This window comes from Berghia stephanieae, chromosome 11 (assembly GCF_034508935.2).
Source record: "Berghia stephanieae isolate SIO BIC M18660-M18661 chromosome 11, UCSD_Bste_1.3, whole genome shotgun sequence".
Taxonomy (NCBI): Eukaryota; Metazoa; Mollusca; class Gastropoda; order Nudibranchia; family Aeolidiidae; genus Berghia; species Berghia stephanieae.
Genome location: NC_088370.1, coordinates 42,011,797 through 42,029,816, shown reverse-complemented (window position 1 = coordinate 42,029,816; position 18,020 = coordinate 42,011,797). Strand labels below are relative to the sequence as shown.

The window sequence follows — 18,020 nt, the reverse complement described above, 5'->3', positions numbered from 1 at the left end:
TTGTATTACAGTATTAGCTCTTAAGCCGCCAGGTTTGTTTCTATCCAAATTAAAATGTGGTCGTTTTCTGAGAGGCAGATCACTGAAATATGATTTTTCTTCTGTAAATTGCATTTAAAACACTTTGATGTGAATAGTTGTTTGCCTAGAGCCGTCCTTAGCGCTACACATGTTAAAATAAAAAATAATTCTAAAAATTAAAGTAGTCCTTTAGAGCCATTGGGCTCAGGGAGCCAGAGGTAATCTCGATTTCTATAGCGTGAAACGGACAATGGCAATAGGATTCAATAGTCTGATGTCACGTTCGCCCAGCAACGACCAGCTTGGTTCTAAACAAAGATTTACTCGAAATTTTTCACATATTATGTAATCAGAATGTATAAAAGTCAAAACATGATCAGATTTATAATATTTTTCTCCTCTGGATACAGTTTTGTTTTTTTTTTTTGCTCATCGGAAAAGTATTTCATACGGGCGTCCGCCATTCATTGTTCTGATAGTTTAGAACCAGTTACTAAGTCACTATGCGTCATTATGACGGAAGTGACGTCACGACTATTGAAGCCTATTGCTTGCTATCTTGCGGATTGGATACTTAGTCTATTTTAAATTACTCTTCGCAAGATTTAACAGAACCATCTAAAATTATTGTCTTTTATTTCATTTTTTTACCATAAAATTACTTTCCAACATCTTATACGCCAATGCATATTGCACTGTTCTAATACAATGATCGATTACAAATATCATGTAATGAAGTATTATAAGATCCGTAATAGGACTTAAAAATGGATCAAGTGTTCCTTAAATGTCATTTAAAACATAAGCAACAATATATAGTGAACATTACAGATTGTATGTTCTTTAAGATCGAAATATGAAAAAGGGAGAGGCCGATAAAAACATGGAAGAAAATTAAAAATATAACCAAAAGAAAAAACAAATAAAACACACACAAATTTTAAAAACAAAAAACAAAACAAAACAAAAACAAAAAAACAAAAAAAAACAAAACAAAAACAAAGCAAAAAACAAAACAAAAAAACAACAAAAAAACAAAAAAAAAAAAACAAAAAACAAAAAACAAGCAAACAAAGCATCCATTCTTATTATTGACATCTTATGAATGCTTATTCATAAATGTATTTTAAAGTAAAAAAGTTTCACATCAAAGGCATATTAAAAGTCATTGACTTCTTTAACATAATTTATAGATTTATATTTCCTACCGTTCCATTCTGGCAGTGCGGAATATAAATATAGGTATAAATATATAAATATATTCTTTTCTGAATGAAGTTGAACATCGTTGAATTAAATTGAGATATACTCTCAGCTTCAACCCCAGACTTTAAAAAAATGAAATTTCAGAAATAAAAAACAAGATTGTATTCGTCACGTTGAGAATTACCATAAACAGAAACACAATTTCAAGTCCAACACTCTCGCTGAATTGAACAAAAACTCATCAATGAATACGACCAACCTCCAGACCGCGGTTGCAATAAGTTCAAGGATTCAAAATTAAAATTCCCAGTCGCAAAACGCGTTTTAAAAAATTCTTCTTCTTGTTTAGTCAGAATATTAAATTTTAATGGGTTTAATTCTTGACTTGAAATACCAATGCACTCTTATATTACCTTAAAACCACATAGTTTAATGTTTTGAAAATTATATTTTCAAGTTAAAGGTCATCGTAGGTTATCAAAATTTCAAATTATTATTTATTTTCCAAAAAGAAATGAAAAGGGAATTTTTTTTTCTGGTTTACTATAATTATTTGCTTATATTATTGAAACAACCCTGAGCCTAAACGTCAGATGTTTATAATTTAGTTCCTTATTTAAATATTATTTTTGAAATGATCAGGGTTATCGTAGTTACTCAAAATTTCAAATTTATAGATATCTATATCTAGTTTTTTTCCCAAAGGAAATTTTAAAAAAGCATTTTTATGTGCGAGCCAGCTTAGATTGTTCTTAATTGACTACTGCTTACATTCTTTTTTTTTTTTTTTTTTTTTTTGGGGGGGGGGGGGTGGGGTCTTGTTTTTTGTTTCTTTAGTTTATTTTTGATTTGGTCTTCTTTTTTTGTTGGTATTTTAATCAACCACTGGCTTAACACGTTTCTTTAAAAATGTAATAAATAGAATGTACAATTGGCTCTCTAGTCGGTCAGCTTTTATTGATTCGATCTTTTAAACCTCATGTTCTCAATTAGTCTTCATTTAGAATATTCGTTGTCGGCAACCAATTGGCTTCTATAGTCATGACGTCAATTACCTCGTCATGACGCATAGTAACTTAGCAACTGGCTCTAAACTATCGGAACAATGGCGGACGCCCTTATGAACTATTTCTCCGACAAGCATACAATTGTATCCAGAGGACAAACACATTATAAATATGATTATGTTTTGACTTTTATACATTCTGATCACATGACATATGAAGAGTTCTAGCCAGCATGAAGTCGCCGTTGCTGGACGACGTGACATCAGACTATTGAATCCAATTGGAGCGCAGCCTATATAGATAGTATGCAGATGACGTCACTCAGGCCTTTGTTATTGTTTTTTGCCATCCGCGTTTATGAGTAATGCTCACTGAACTTTATTAACCCGACTATAAACGTTCATGGATACACACAGTTTTGTGTGTTGGTCCGTTCTACTTCCGGATGGCAATGTTATGAGCTTCTTAGCCAAGCGCATACTATCTATAGATCAAGGTGAACAAAATGCCCTCATGCGATGTTGGATATTTGAAAACTATGAACACTTTTCACTATGTGGGTCACTTTGGGTACATTTTGCAATGTTATCAATGGCTCGAGATCATGGAAAGGAAATGTTGATTCTATTCGTTTAGTTAAAATTCTCATAACATATATCCTCCAGCAGGGTATAGATAGATTGCGCTTGGCCAAGGAGTTCACAACATTGCCATCCGGAAGTATAACGGACCAACACACAAACTCTGTGTAACCATAAACTTTTATAGTCTGGTTAATACAGTTTAGTGAGAACAACTCACAAACGCGGATGGCAAAAACAATAACAAAGGCCCGAGTGACGTCATCTTCGAACTATCTATAGATAGTTCGAAGATGACGTCACTCAGGTCTTTGTTATTGTTTTGCCCATCCGCGTTTATGAGTAATGTTCACTGAATTGTATTAACCTGACTATAAACGTTCATGGATACACACATTTTTATATGTTAGTCCGTTATACTTCCGGATGGCAATGTTATGAGCTTCTTAGCCAAGCGCATACTATCTATAACTTACATACACAAAATACTATGAGCAACTTTAAACCTTTGATATAATTTATATAATTTATATTACTATAATTTAGTGAGAACGACTCATAAAAATGGCCGGTTAAGAACAATAACAAATAGTCAGTTCCTTTCTATCTATAGGCCAGAAAGAATGGCCCTTCTGTACTGTGATGTTAAATAATTCGAAAACTATGGCCACATTTCACTATGTGGGTCACTTTGGGCATATTTTGTCTTTTTAAAAATTGAATATTCAAGTACTGTCAGCTTTATTGATTTGACTTTCTAAACCGTATGGACTCATTGAGTTTTCATCAGAATTACTTCCTGTAATATTTGTTGTACCAATATGCACTCTTATTCTCATTGTCTGTGGTGTGTTCAAATTTCGAAGACAATTGGTCTGATTGGAGCCGTCGTGAACTCATGTTCTTCCCGTAGCCTTTTTTTTAAACCTGATAACCTGACATTAAAAAAAAAAAGAAAAAAAGACAATTGCAATTTTTAGGGCACCTAAATCGACAAATGTATTGAACATCTTGCTCTCACGGGAAAGATAGAACGTAAAAAGAGTAAAGGTAGACCAAGAAAAGCATATTTGAATAGTTTGAACAGCTGGGTGACAAAAGAAAGAGAAGAGTATTATTAGTTTTTTGAGGTTATCTGATCAGAGAGATGAATGGCGTACCATGATCACCGATGTCTGGCACAGACTTGGTACTCGAAGGAGAAGAACATGACATAACGAGTTGTGTTATGGACAATATTTTAAAGCTTGTACACCGCCTAAACCTACACTGAATATTATCGAAACTTACGTTCTTACGTCTCTCCTCTATGCTTGTGAATTCCGATGTTTTTGACCAGTTTGAGGTCATGAACAAGCAACATCCCTACAAACTCAGATTACATGAGGGAGGTAGAGGATAGTCGTCGTGAAGACATATGATCATTATCATAGCTTGTCGTACAACACCGAACCCACTCCACATCATCTGGGGAGCAGACTCTTATGTCATGGTCAGTGCAGGGCCGTCCTGGCATTCTCTAAGGATGTGCTCCATCGTCTGCTCTGGGCATCCACATGTACACAAGCTAGTCTCAGCCAGACCCCACTTTTTCATGCTTCCAGACTATTCTCCCAATTTTTGTCCGTTCTCTGTTCAGTGTTACCCATTCATTCCTGGGGAGCTCAGTTCAATGGCTTCAATTGCAACAACAACTCTTCCGTGATTTAAAAAAAAGCCAACGTGCATATCGAGGGGTGCCTGCGCAAAAGCCGTAACGAGGATTTCGTTGATTTTTCAGGAAAGCAAATCAAAACTTTGCGGATGGAATTTAAATAGTTAACCAAAGACTATCGTGATGATTTTTATACCAATACAACCGTGATTATATAGTCTGCTTGATTGTCAGGACCCTGGTCACTTTTAGATTGTCATTTTTAATAAAACGACGCATTTTACGTAGCTATTTTCATTACGGCTTTTGTGCAGGGACATTTTTGGAAAAATGTCACAGTATCGCTCTGCCCCTTTACCGTATATCATGTTACTTGCATAGTGCATGCCGCCTATCCCGTTCTCAGGTGGAGGTTTGGCAGCCCAAAAGCCGTAACCGGGAATAAGACAGAGCTGTCAAGAGAAATTACCCGAAACACATTCTTCTCAAATGCTGTAACTAGTGATACGGTGCAATAAAATCCACAACTAAGCGTAATTTTGGCCTGCCATAACGCCGTAACTTGCGATACGGTGTTTGGGGAGGAGTGAATGACTGATGTACTTTCTTTAAAGAGTACAAAATGACACCGTAACACTGAGAAAATAAAGAAAATAACAGAGCTCTAAACACATTAAAAAATTATAGTAAACATACATTCTGGTGCAAATAATCGTAATTCGTCCAAAAAGTAGAGGGACTCAACAACTCCACCCCCCCCTCTCTCTCTCTCTCTCTCTCTCTCTCTCTCTCTCTCTCTCTCTCTCTCTCTTTGTTTGTTAAGCGTGTACGGCGTTTGAATAATGATAATAATAATAATAATAATAATAATAATAATAATAATAATAATAATAATAATAATAATAATAATAATAAAATAAGGTCATATCAGAGCCAGTGAAAAGGAAGAAAATGGGATAGTTAAAACATTCTTGATGTACAGTTAAAAGGACTTGGGGAAAAAAGGTAGGACAAAGGGGAAATGGATCAAATAGGGAACAGGTGTAGATTCCAAGAGCACACTATCAGTGTAATTAGTTTGAGATTACCTAAATGTATCACCCAGACACCAGCACAAGATCCCACTAAGAGGAATACACTCACATGTTTACAAATCATATGTTAAAGTTTTAAAAAATAACAGTACATAACAGAGATGATTTACAAGGAAAAAAAATATCATCTCCCAAAACTTTAACTATACATTCGACTGTTTCCCTCCCACCAAGAACTCCGACCTGGGTCAGGACAAAACGAAGTAATCTCATTCCAACACAAAAGACAGAAAGCAATTGGAAAACAGATACATGGGGATAGATGACAGAACGAGTACCTCCCTGCCCACTATGGGGGGTCGGGAACCCCACCCAGGATGATGATGATGATAATAATAATATTAATGATAAAACTAATAATAACTAATAAAAATAATAATAATGCAATGATGATGATGATGATGATGATGGTGATGATAATAATAATAACGTTTTTTATATAGCACGATAACAACTAAACGTGCTCAAAGCCCTTTACAAGACGTCCCTGGCCAACAGCAACACTTAACAGTAGGACGGAGCATGACTCCTGTTAGGCGATATTACAATTTCTTTTTGGGACAGAGACAACGCTGTTAACAACCGTTAGATACTCATTTTACATTTGATTACGGCGAGAGAATGTGAGTAAAGAGCCGTGTCCAAGGACTCAACTAAGCGCCGAGCGAGGCTGGAACCTAGGACTTTCCGATCCGAAGCGAGTGGCATGCCACAAGACCGCATAGCAGCACAAATGATATATCTATTAGCTTCTAGAAAATTGACGAGCGTACAACGGAATTCCTCATGACTGATGTTACAACAGCCAAAGTTATTGAGTAGAATTGTATAGATGGAGAGAGTCATGTAGCCCCGAAGAGGAAAGTCTGATGAGAATCAGGGATCTACTCATTGTGCAGTAAAGTTAACTGATGTAATGCAGTGAGATCTACTCATGTGTGACAGTAAACGTTTATATGTCTGATTGATATTGGAGAAGCAGTGAATCTACCTCATGTGTGACAGTAAACGTTTATAGTCTGATTGATAGAATGCAGTGAGATCTACTCATGTGTGACAGTAAACGTTTATAGTCTGATTGATAGAATGCAGTGAGATCTACTCATGTGTGACAGTAAACGTTATAGTCTGATTGATAGAATGCAGTGAGATCTACTCATGTGTGACAGTAAACGTTTATAGTCTGATTGATAGAATGCAGTGAGATCTACTCATGTGTGACAGTAAACGTTTATAGTCTGATTGATAGAATGCAGTGAGATCTACTCATGTGTGACAGTAAACGTTTATAGTCTGATTGATAGAATGCAGTGAGATCTACTCATGTGTGACAGTAAACGTTTATAGTCTGATTGATAGAATGCAGTGAGATCTACTCATGTGTGACAGTAAACGTTTATAGTCTGATTGATAGAATGCAGTGAGATCTACTCATGTGTGACAGTAAACGTTTATAGTCTGATTGATGAATGCTGAGATCATAGTTGCAGTAACGTTATGGATTGTAAATCATGGATATGTTGACAGTAAACGTTTATAGTCTGATTGATAGAATGCAGTGAGATCTACTCATGTGTGACAGTAAACGTTTATAGTCTGATTGATAGAATGCAGTGAGATCTACTCATGTGTGACAGTAAACGTTTATAGTCTGATTGATAGAATGCAGTGAGATCTACTCATGTGTGACAGTAAACGTTTATAGTCTGATTGATAGAATGCAGTGAGATCTACTCATGTGTGACAGTAAACGTTTATATTATGATTGATAGAATGCATTGAGATCTCCTCATGTGTGACAGTAAACGTTTATAGTCTGATTGATAGAATGCAGTGAGATCTACTCATGTGTGACAGTAAACGTTTATAGTCTGATTGATAGAATGCAGTGAGATCTACTCATGTGTGACAGTAAACGTTTATAGTCTGATTGATAGAATGCAGTGAGATCTACTCATGTGTGACAGTAAACGTTTATAGTCTGATTGATAGAATGCAGTGAGATCTACTCATGTGTGACAGTAAACGTTTATAGTCTGATTGATAGAATGCAGTGAGATCTACTCATGTGTGACAGTAAACGTTTATAGTCTGATTGATAGAATGCAGTGAGATCTACTCATGTGTGACAGTAACGTTAACGATAAACGGAGTTTCATTGTACTACGTATCTGATAGAATGCAGTGAGATCTACTCATGTGTGACAGTAAACGTTTATAGTCTGATTGATAGAATGCAGTGAGATCTACTCATGTGTGACAGTAAACGTTTATAGTCTGATTGATAGAATGCAGTGAGATCTACTCATGTGTGACAGTAAACGTTTATAGTCTGATTGATAGAATGCAGTGAGATCTACTCATGTGTGACAGTAAACGTTTATAGTCTGATTGATAGAATGCAGTGAGATCTACTCATGTGTGACAGTAAACGTTTATAGTCTGATTGATAGAATGCAGTGAGATCTACTCATGTGTGACAGTAAACGTTTATAGTCTGATTGATAGAATGCAGTGAGATCTACTCATGTGTGACAGTAAACGTTTATAGTCTGATTGATAGAATGCAGTGAGATCTACTCATGTGTGACAGTAAACGTTTATAGTCTGATTGATAGAATGCAGTGAGATCTACTCATGTGTGACAGTAAACGTTTATAGTCTGATTGATAGAATGCAGTGAGATCTACTCATGTTTGACAGTAAACGTTTATAGTCTGATTGATAGAATGCATGTGAGATCTACTCATGTGTGACAAAAAACGTTTATAGTCTGATTGATAGAATGCAGTGAGATCTACTCATGTGTGACAGTAAACGTTTATAGTCTGATTGATAGAATGCATGAGATCTACTCATGTGTGACAGTAAACGTTTATAGTCTGATTGATAGAATGCAGTGAGATCTCTCATGTGTGACAGTAAACGTTTATAGTCTGATTGATAGAATGCAGTGAGATCTACTCATGTGTGACAGTAAACGTTTATAGTCTGATTGATAGAATGCAGTGAGATCTACTCATGTGTGACAGTAAACGTTTATAGTCTGATTGATAGAATGCATGAGATCTACTCATGTGTGACAGTAAACGTTTATAGTCTGATTGATAGAATGCAGTGAGATCTACTCATGTGTGACAGTAAACGTTTATAGTCTGATTGATAGAATGCAGTGAGATCTACTCATGTGTGACAGTAAACGTTTATAGTCTGATTGATAGAATGCAGTGAGATCTACTCATGTGTGACAGTAAACGTTTATAGTCTGATTGATAGAATGCAGTGAGATCTACTCATGTGTGACAGTAAACGTTTATAGTCTGATTGATAGAATGCAGTGAGATCTACTCATGTGTGACAGTAAACGTTTATAGTCTGATTGATAGAATGCAGTGAGATCTACTCATGTGTGACAGTAAACGTTTATAGTCTGATTGATAGAATGCAGTGAGATCTACTCATGTGTGACAGTAAACGTTTATAGTCTGATTGATAGAATGCAGTGAGATCTCCTCATGTGTGACAGTAAACGTTTATAGTCTGATTGATAGAATGCAGTGAGATCTACTCATGTGTGACAGTAAACGTTTATAGTCTGATTGATAGAATGCAGTGAGATCTACTCATGTGTGACAGTAAACGTTTATAGTCTGATTGATAGAATGCAGTGAGATCTACTCATGTGTGACAGTAAACGTTTATAGTCTGATTGATAGAATGCAGTGAGATCTACTCATGTGTGACAGTAAACGTTTATAGTCTGATTGATAGAATGCAGTGAGATCTACTCATGTGTGACAGTAAACGTTTATAGTCTGATTGATAGAATGCAGTGACATCTACTCATGTGTGACAGTAAACGTTTATAGTCTGATTGATAGAATGCAGTGAGATCTACTCATGTGTGACAGTAAACGTTTATAGTCTGATTGATAGAATGCAGTGAGATCTACTCATGAAAAGTGACATAATTACTGAACGAGACAAGGTGGCCAAAAAAACGGGACACGATATTGATTATCGTTTTTGTTTTTGTTTTTAAGGGTTTTACGGCGCTTGCAACACATTAAGGTGATATCAGCGCCAGTAAAAAGGAAGAACATGGGAGAGTAAAAAGTTCTAGAATTACAATTAAAGCACAAAAGAAAAGGTAAGACAAAGGGGAATTAGTTCAAATAGGGAACAGATGTAGATTCCAAGAGCAAACTATCAAAGTACTTAGTTTGAGATCACCTACAAGTCTCATCCAGACACCCGCACAAGATCCCACTAATAGGAATACTCTCAAATGGCTACAAATAATATGTTAAAATAAAAAATAACAATACATTACAGAGAGATGATTTACAAGGAAACAAATATCATCTCCCAAATCTCGATTACCCCTCTCCAAAAAAAAAGAAGATTTGAAAAAGTGTAGTAACTATAGGACCATAAGATTCATTAGCCACCCAAGTAAAATACTTTTGTGGATATTACTAAACAGAATGAAACAAAACACCGAAGATATCCTGGCAGAAGAGCAAGTTGGTCTTCGAGCTGGAAAGAGCACAGTACAACAAGTCACCAAAAAACAGAATTGTGACAGAGAAATTCCTTCAACACAAAAAAAAAACTATTTCACAATTTCATAGACTTCAGGAAAGCATTTGACAGGGTATGACATGACGGTTTGTGGGATACACTACGCTTTTATGGTTTTAGAAAAGGTCTAATCCAAATAATCGAAGCGCTCTATCTACTGCGACAAATGCAGTTCTCAACAACAACGAGCTTGGCGAGTTCGTGCGGAAAAATGTGGGCGTCAGACAAGGCTGCATACTCTCCCCAATGCACTTCAACGTCTTCCTAGAGAAAATTATGAACAAAGCTCTCAAAAATCATTAAACCTCTGTATCAATTGGGGAACGAAAATTGTGTAATTTGCGTTTTGCTGACGACATAGACTTCATGGTTGAAAGCGAACAAGAACTACAAGATATAACTAGCTCACTTGCACATAAAGCAATGCAATACGGCATGGAAATAAGTACAGAAATGGCTCAGATACTGGTAAACAGCAGAAATGATGGACCTGCAGAAATTCTTGAGGAAGTGTCAACATTTAAATACTTGGGCGTTCTGCTAACCAAGAACGGTACCAGTACTACTGAGATTATGGCAAGAATAAGGATGCCAACGCAACAGCAACATTAACGAGACTGACAAAAATATGGAAAAGTCCAATCAATTTCGAAATAAAACTTAAACTGTACAAATCACGGGTACTTTCCATCTTAATATACGGCTGCGAGTCATGGACATTAACTGCGGAATTAGAACACAGAATCTCGGCTTTTGAAATAAAAAGCTATCGAAAACTCATGCGGGTGCCGTATACAGAACACAGAACCAATAAAGACGTACTGGAAGTGGTGCAAGATCATGTAGGATGACAGGAACCCATCATCACCACAGTTAGAAGGAGGACACTGTCATGGTTTGGCCACAATGTGAGGCATGAAGGTTTGTGCAGAACGGTGATGGAGGGCATACTTGAAGGAGGAAGAATAAGAGGAAGACAAAGGAAAGCTTGGATGGACAATGTTAAGGAATGGACAGGAATAAAGATGGAAGAACTCTTGGAGAAGGCCAGCAATAGAGAAGAATGGTTGCAAGTGGTGAGAACTGCATCAAATATTATATTCCCCACACAATTATTGATTTGGACTAAAATCAACTTTTTGAAAATATCAAGTTTGGGAGCAGACACTGGTGTAAGATAAAGATCTGAAAACGTGTGAATGAAACAGTGCCAGACAAATCAAGAAACAAAACACACACAAAAAAACAACAACAAAAACCCAACAAAAAACACCCCGCCCCCAAATAACTTGAGATGTTTTTAAATCTTGTATTTTTTTTTATTCTTGCTTTGTCTGGTATTAGATATTTGACACCCACTTTTTCAGACTTTAAAAACAAATGTCCACGCTGGGGTTGGGCAATTAAATTCTTTTGGTTTTAAGCATTTAAAACGATTTATTGTTAGCAAAAGATGTTTAAAATCTATATACATTTATTAGTACTTTTCGGTGATTCTACTCGAATGAAAACAACTTTGCTGGATCGTTTAAACAGTTTAGGGCTTCGATACGTTTTTATTGCAAGACGAGTGGAATGAAGAAGCAAATGCAGACTTGAAGCGACTGGAAACACGAATGTAGAAAAATAAATTAAATGAACTGTTGATTGTATCGAAGAAAAACCGGATCATGAAAGTAACTTGGAACAAGTTCTTGTTCAGTCCCGTAAAACCAACTTCTGGAAAAGCCATAATAGCGATGCTCGGGATGAATCCCATTAGAACACAAAACAGATATATAGACGTTGTAGTACTCATGAATTTGATTAATTCGATATCCTTTGAGGCTAACGGTTTCTTAGATTTTTCAGATGAATTGGTTCCACAGTCATCCCTTTTCGAATCACAAGAATTTTGTAGCCGCCATTTTCTGACTTCGAGTAGTTTTCTAAACATAAGTCCTGTGTTGATGGTGACTATCGAAATAGCTATGGCCGGTAAAATTTGCTTTGTGATGAGTTGCTGGTAGTAAAATATATTTTGAGCCATCGGAGAATCGACGGCTACAGCAATACTCGTATTGTATCGAGGATGGAAAATCCACACAATCTTTATAAAGGCAGAATACATGAATTGAAAAGGCAGAAAGAAACAAAATATAAATAAAATAACAATGACCGTAACTTTGGGAGTAAACATGAGTTTAACCTTTAAAGGAAAAGTAACACATAAGCTTCTTATCAAGGATATGTAAACGGTTATCCACGTGCTCATATTGTGTAAGGCAGCATGGACGAACAAACCGAAAGTCGCGTAAGCTCTACATGTGACGTGTTCCGGTGAACCGTGAGTGAATATGACGACGAAACAAAAAGAGTAGGGGATGGACGTAACGCAAGAGAATAAATCGAAGAGAGATAAAGAAAGAAATCCAGCATTCGTGCTATCGTTACGGACGCCTTGTTTCAGAAATACACGGCTGTTGATGATATTGGTGATGATGCCAGTAAGATTGATAGGGAACATACACGTCCATAAAACCAACCCCATCATCCTTACTAGATAATCACTCGCTATAGGTCTCGCTTGTGCTTGGTCTTGGCCAATCGGCACGCTCGACATGGTCTGGGAGGGTTCCGTACCGTTCATTTCCAATTTTGATTGTTGGCTTGGGTTATATTAAACTCTATTGCGGTGGATGTTTTTGGGTTTTGTTTTTGTTTTTTACTGTTCTTAGGTTTTCTGCAGAAGGGAACTTGGAGAAAAAAATGACGCCTGCCGGAAATGTCAGGCAGTTCCAGAGACCAGCGATCACATCGTCCTCCACTGTTCAGTAACTAAATTTGAAGGTGGCTATGAAACAGTTCTTAGGGTGGAGGAGGGAGGAAGACGTTCGAAGCTGGGTTGACGAAATGTTTTTGACGGTGTTCTACTAGGCTTCCTTTATTAGAAATAAAACGAGTCCTGAAGAATATACAGAAAACATGATGAAAACTGACTCCAGTCGGAATAAAAAAAAGTTAAAGATAAACCATAAAATGTAGACTTGGATCTTATCCGTATATTTACTGACTCACGAATAAATGAAAAATCATCAAAATTAACCACGGATAAATGTGACCCTTCGCCTCAAACCAGTATTAGGTCGGGTTGGTAAAGATGTTGAAAGTTGAACTTATAGCCAGAAATATCAGACTCATGTTGAGTTTATACGATTTATTGAGGAGAATAGATACCATATTTTAGGGTGCTAATGCCAACAATTTATATTTTTGACCAGTTTTAAAATTAAATTCGGCTTTTAAGCATCTGGTTCGTTCCGATGTGTCACAAATTTATAATCATCGAATAAACTAGTAATAAACGATTCTTCCATCTCTTTGTATTTTGTATTTATTATACGAGTTATTTTTATCGTGCCCAATAGCACAAAAAGCTTGCGATTATGTGTTATTGCACGATAAAAAATACACCGTCAATCGGGGTTACTTAGGCCATCCGGGGTTACTTAGGCCATCCGGGGAGGCCATCCGGGGTTACTTAGGCCATCCGGGGTTACTTAGGCCATCCGGGGTTACTTAGGCCATCTGGGGAGGCCATCCGGGGTTACTTAGGCCATCCGGGGTTACTTAGGCCATCCAGGGTTACTTAGGCCATCCGGGGAGGCCATCCGGGGTTACTTAGGCCACTAGTAGAATAAAAAAAGTTGCTTTTTAAAAAGTTAAATTCATGAGTGCGTATTAGATCTATTGGGTTCTAATTATTTAAAACAGAAAAGCTAGCTCAACATGTATTTTATCTTAAGCTATCTTGTTTTTAGTAACTGGCCTAAGTTACCCCGGGTGAGCTAAGTAGCCCCAGTTGACTAACGAGTTTGAATAACTCTGAGCACCTTTTGAGTGGAAGTGTGCGCTTTATAAATGCTTCGTTATTATTATCATTATTATTATTATTATTATTATTATTATTATTATTATTATTATTATTATTATTATTATTAGTATTATTATTATTATTATTGTTATTTTATTATTATTTATTATTATTATTATATTATTATTATTATTATTATTTATTATTATTATTATTATTATTATTATTATTATTATTATTATATTATTATTATTATCATTATTATTATTATTATTATTATTATTATTATTATTATTATTATTATTATTATTATTAATAAAACACCAATAAAATGTGCGAAAACATTCTGCAATCTTTGAATAAAATTTTTATTCAACGCGTTCAAAGCATTACTTACCGGCTAGATACCTATTTCCTAAGAAATGATAGGATTTTCCAATGAGAGGGGTGGAATAATAGTAATAATATAGATAGTAGGCTAACGGTTGTTCTTCAAAGGTCACATCAATCTATGGAAATGCGACCGATAGCACTTATCTCAATAAACGATATTATCTACTTACATTTAATATCACGAAAATAGATGAAAATTGGAAATAAAAGTTATGATTTTCGGGGTTTTGAAGATTATTTAACATAATTGAACATAACATATGGTTTAGGGCAAAATAGGATAAAATCCCTTGAATCCCCTTTATATCAAAAGTAATCGTAAATCTATTGATTAACGATTACAATAATGATACACGTGGTAAAGATTGTATGTCAACTAATATGTCAACTTAAATGTACCCATGATTATGTGGTGTACTGTACAAAATTATATTATATTTAAATAATGTTATTTTACGATGAGTTGGTAATGACAGCGAAACTGCAAATCGTGTTATTTTGTATGATCGGTTTAGTAATGGGAGCTAAATTATGGTAAATTATGTAAGTCTGAAATCGGTTTGTGGAGACAGCTAAATCGTGAGTTTTTACGATTATGAACAATTTACTTTGGTCGATAAATCCATATGATGCATTATACTAATACCAACGTTTCAAAGTTTATTCAATCTTAGGCTTTCGCCAATAAATCAACAATTTGATGACAACATACATGAAAGTGGGGAAAAAACATTTGAAATAAAAAATGGTAAATGGAACCAAAACATAAACTGATACACCACACATACAACAATCGTAAAACCACCAATAATAATAATAATAATAATAATAATAATAATAATAATAATAATAATAATAATAATAATAATAATAATATAATAATAATAATAATAATATAATAATAATAATAATAATAATAATATAATAATAATAAAAGAAGAAGAAGAAGAAGAAGAAGAAGAAGAAGAAGAAGAAGAAGAAGAAGAAGAAGAAGAAGAAGAAGAAGAGAAGAAGAAGAAGAAGAAGAAGAAGAAGAAGAAGAAGAAGAAGAAGAAGAAGAAGAAGAAGAAGAGAAGAAGAAAGAAGAAGAAGAAGAAGAAGAAGAAGAAGAAGAAGAAGAAGAAGAAGAAGAAGAAGAAGAAGAATGACAATAATAATAACAACAATAACAATAATAATAGCAATAACAATAATAATATTACCATCATCATTACTACCCCAATCATCACCATTACCACCACCACCATTACCATTATCACTGCCATCATCACCATCACTATTACTTTTCCAATCAGTTTTTCTCATTAAAAAAAAAAAAATATATATATATATATATATATATATATATATATATATATATATATATATTGATACCCATCACAACAGACCTCCTCACTACTACGAAAATTCCCGTAGAACTACGGCTAAATCCCGAGCTGGATATAATAAAGTTTTTTTTAATTAAATGCCATTTCTTGAAACCGAACTTCTGGTGCCAGAGCTATCACATAAAGGAGTTAAAATTATTTTTCCCCACGCATTAAAAGGACAAGCTGGTGATTTTTAGGGGTAGTTAAAATGTCTACGATGTTATTTACCATGAAAACTACTTATTACACTTTTCTATTTCAAGTAGGCAGGTCTGCTATGATAAGTATCAGTTTCATAGTTAAAATAAGACAAACAAAAATAACGTTGATTTAATCTTAGGCTTTCGCCAATAACTCATACAATTTGATGACAACATACATGAAAGTGAGAAAAAAAGGTAAATGGAACCAAAGCATAAAATGATACCATAAATAATCATAAAAATACAACATTGTAATACCACCAATACTTACAATAATAATAATAATAATAATAATAATAATAATAATAATAATAATAATAATAATATATAATAATAATAATAATAATAATAATAATAATAACAATAATAATATTACTACTACTACTACTACTACTACTACTACTACTGCTACTACTACTACTACTACTACTAATACTACTACTACTACTACTACTACTACTACTACTACTACTACTACTACTACTACTACTACTACTACTGCTACTAATAATAATAATAATGATAATAATAATAATAATAATAATAATAATAATAATAATAATAATAATAATAATAATAATAATAATAATAATAATAATAATGATAATTGTAAAAATAACAGAAGCGCCACAGCAATAATATCTAGTATTGTATTTGTAAATGAGGACCACGCTTATACCCCATTCGTTGACAATTAAGAAGATAGGGATTATATCATGGTAATTCTGTTTTGGATAATAAAGTTATTGACATTTAGTAATACTAGGTGCTCCAAAATGCTTTGGTCTGGGTGATCTTTATCCTCCATTCCAACATAATAAATAGCCCAACCCCTTTCTATCTCATTTAACACATTTCTATTGTTGATTAAAGTTCTAGAAGAATGGGATTTTGCGAACATTGCCTAGAAGTTACAGACATATTAGTTTAACGTATTGTTTGGTAGAATTACAGAATTAATTCCCAAAGACAAATTAGTGAATCTTTTTAGAATATCACAAAACATTGAAGTAATGTTCCGTACTGATATAGAGCTGAACGACCTTGTGTACTTCAATTATTCCATGTCAAGGATTGTTTTCTTTGTTTTTAATAATTTTACGGCGTTTGTGACGCATGTAGGTCATTTCAGGGCATTGAAAGAACAGAAAATCTATAAATAAGTCTAAAATTATACTTTTGTCAAAGGCACCTGCAGATAGATAAGGCAAAGGTAAATGGTGCGGATAGGGCACCAAGAGCACCCCTCGGTGTACTTAGTTTGAAATCGCTTAGAAGTCAACGACACAAGCAAAGGGTCCTAACAAGTGAAATACAATAATTCTTTTACAAATCATATTCAAAACAGCATCAACCAAGAAAAAAAATTACAATTCATTATCGAGAGCTAATTTTACAATGGAAGACAGAAAACATTAATAATAAACATATACTGCTAAAACTAATACTACACATCTGACTGTTTCCCCGTAGCCAATGACTCCGACCAGTGTCAGGACAAATCAATTAATCTAATTCCGAGACAGAGATAACAGGTCATTCGGACAACATAATATAAGGGGACAAAAACACAGCAAGTGATATCCTGTCCATTATTCTTATAGCATGATTGGTGATGGCCAATTTATTGATATTTTATTTTGACTCACATCATGAGAGGCTTCTCACAAATTGAAAGACCTGTTTGGATATCGATGTGCATTTCTATATTTTGGGACCAAAGGCACTTGCACGTTGGGACTCATTTACACTGCTTTTATTTATTTGACCAAAAGCATGTCTCTATTGTTTCTTTAAAGGAATCATAAGACATATTCCTATGTTCGGGAGCAGTGTCTGAAGCCTAGTATAAGTAAGATACTCAATAAATCTTGGGGTATTCAAAGACGAGCGACAGTACTGCTTCTCGAACTCAATAATATGTCATATTATAACGAGCGTTTAGTTTTCATTACTCTATCTAGTATCAAATACACAAGAATCGTTACGTCTCTGAAAGATAATTTATAAATTAAATAACGTAATGCCATCAATTTTGTTTACGTATACTAAAG

General features: G+C 34.6%; 2 protein-coding genes across 7 annotated transcripts in view; one reads left to right on the top strand and one right to left on the bottom strand.

The window, feature by feature from the left end:
• Window positions 1–10,759, top strand: part of LOC144956430 (uncharacterized) — a 143,796-nt gene extending 133,037 nt beyond the window's left edge. The window contains exon 6 of the mRNA XM_078886931.1: window positions 10,509–10,759. Coding sequence (XP_078743057.1) covers window positions 10,509–10,759 — 251 coding nt within the window. The remainder of the gene's footprint in view (window positions 1–10,508) is intronic.
• A 685-nt stretch (window positions 10,760–11,444) lies between these two features.
• Window positions 11,445–16,965, bottom strand: LOC144957058 (uncharacterized). 6 transcript variants are annotated; one of them, XM_078888020.1, is made up of 2 exons: window positions 16,919–16,965; window positions 11,445–13,091 (listed from the first exon to the last, which is right to left on the bottom strand). In XM_078888020.1, exon 2 carries the CDS (start codon window positions 12,774–12,776, stop codon window positions 11,685–11,687), a length of 1,092 nt encoding a protein of 363 aa, XP_078744146.1. In that variant the 5' UTR covers window positions 12,777–13,091; window positions 16,919–16,965; the 3' UTR covers window positions 11,445–11,684. The 6 variants fall into 6 exon arrangements, with proteins under 6 accessions (XP_078744146.1, XP_078744143.1, XP_078744144.1 ...); XM_078888017.1 differs by lacking the exon at window positions 16,919–16,965 and adding an exon at window positions 14,398–14,809; XM_078888018.1 differs by lacking the exon at window positions 16,919–16,965 and adding an exon at window positions 14,564–14,809.
• Window positions 16,966–18,020: the final 1,055 nt, after the last annotated feature.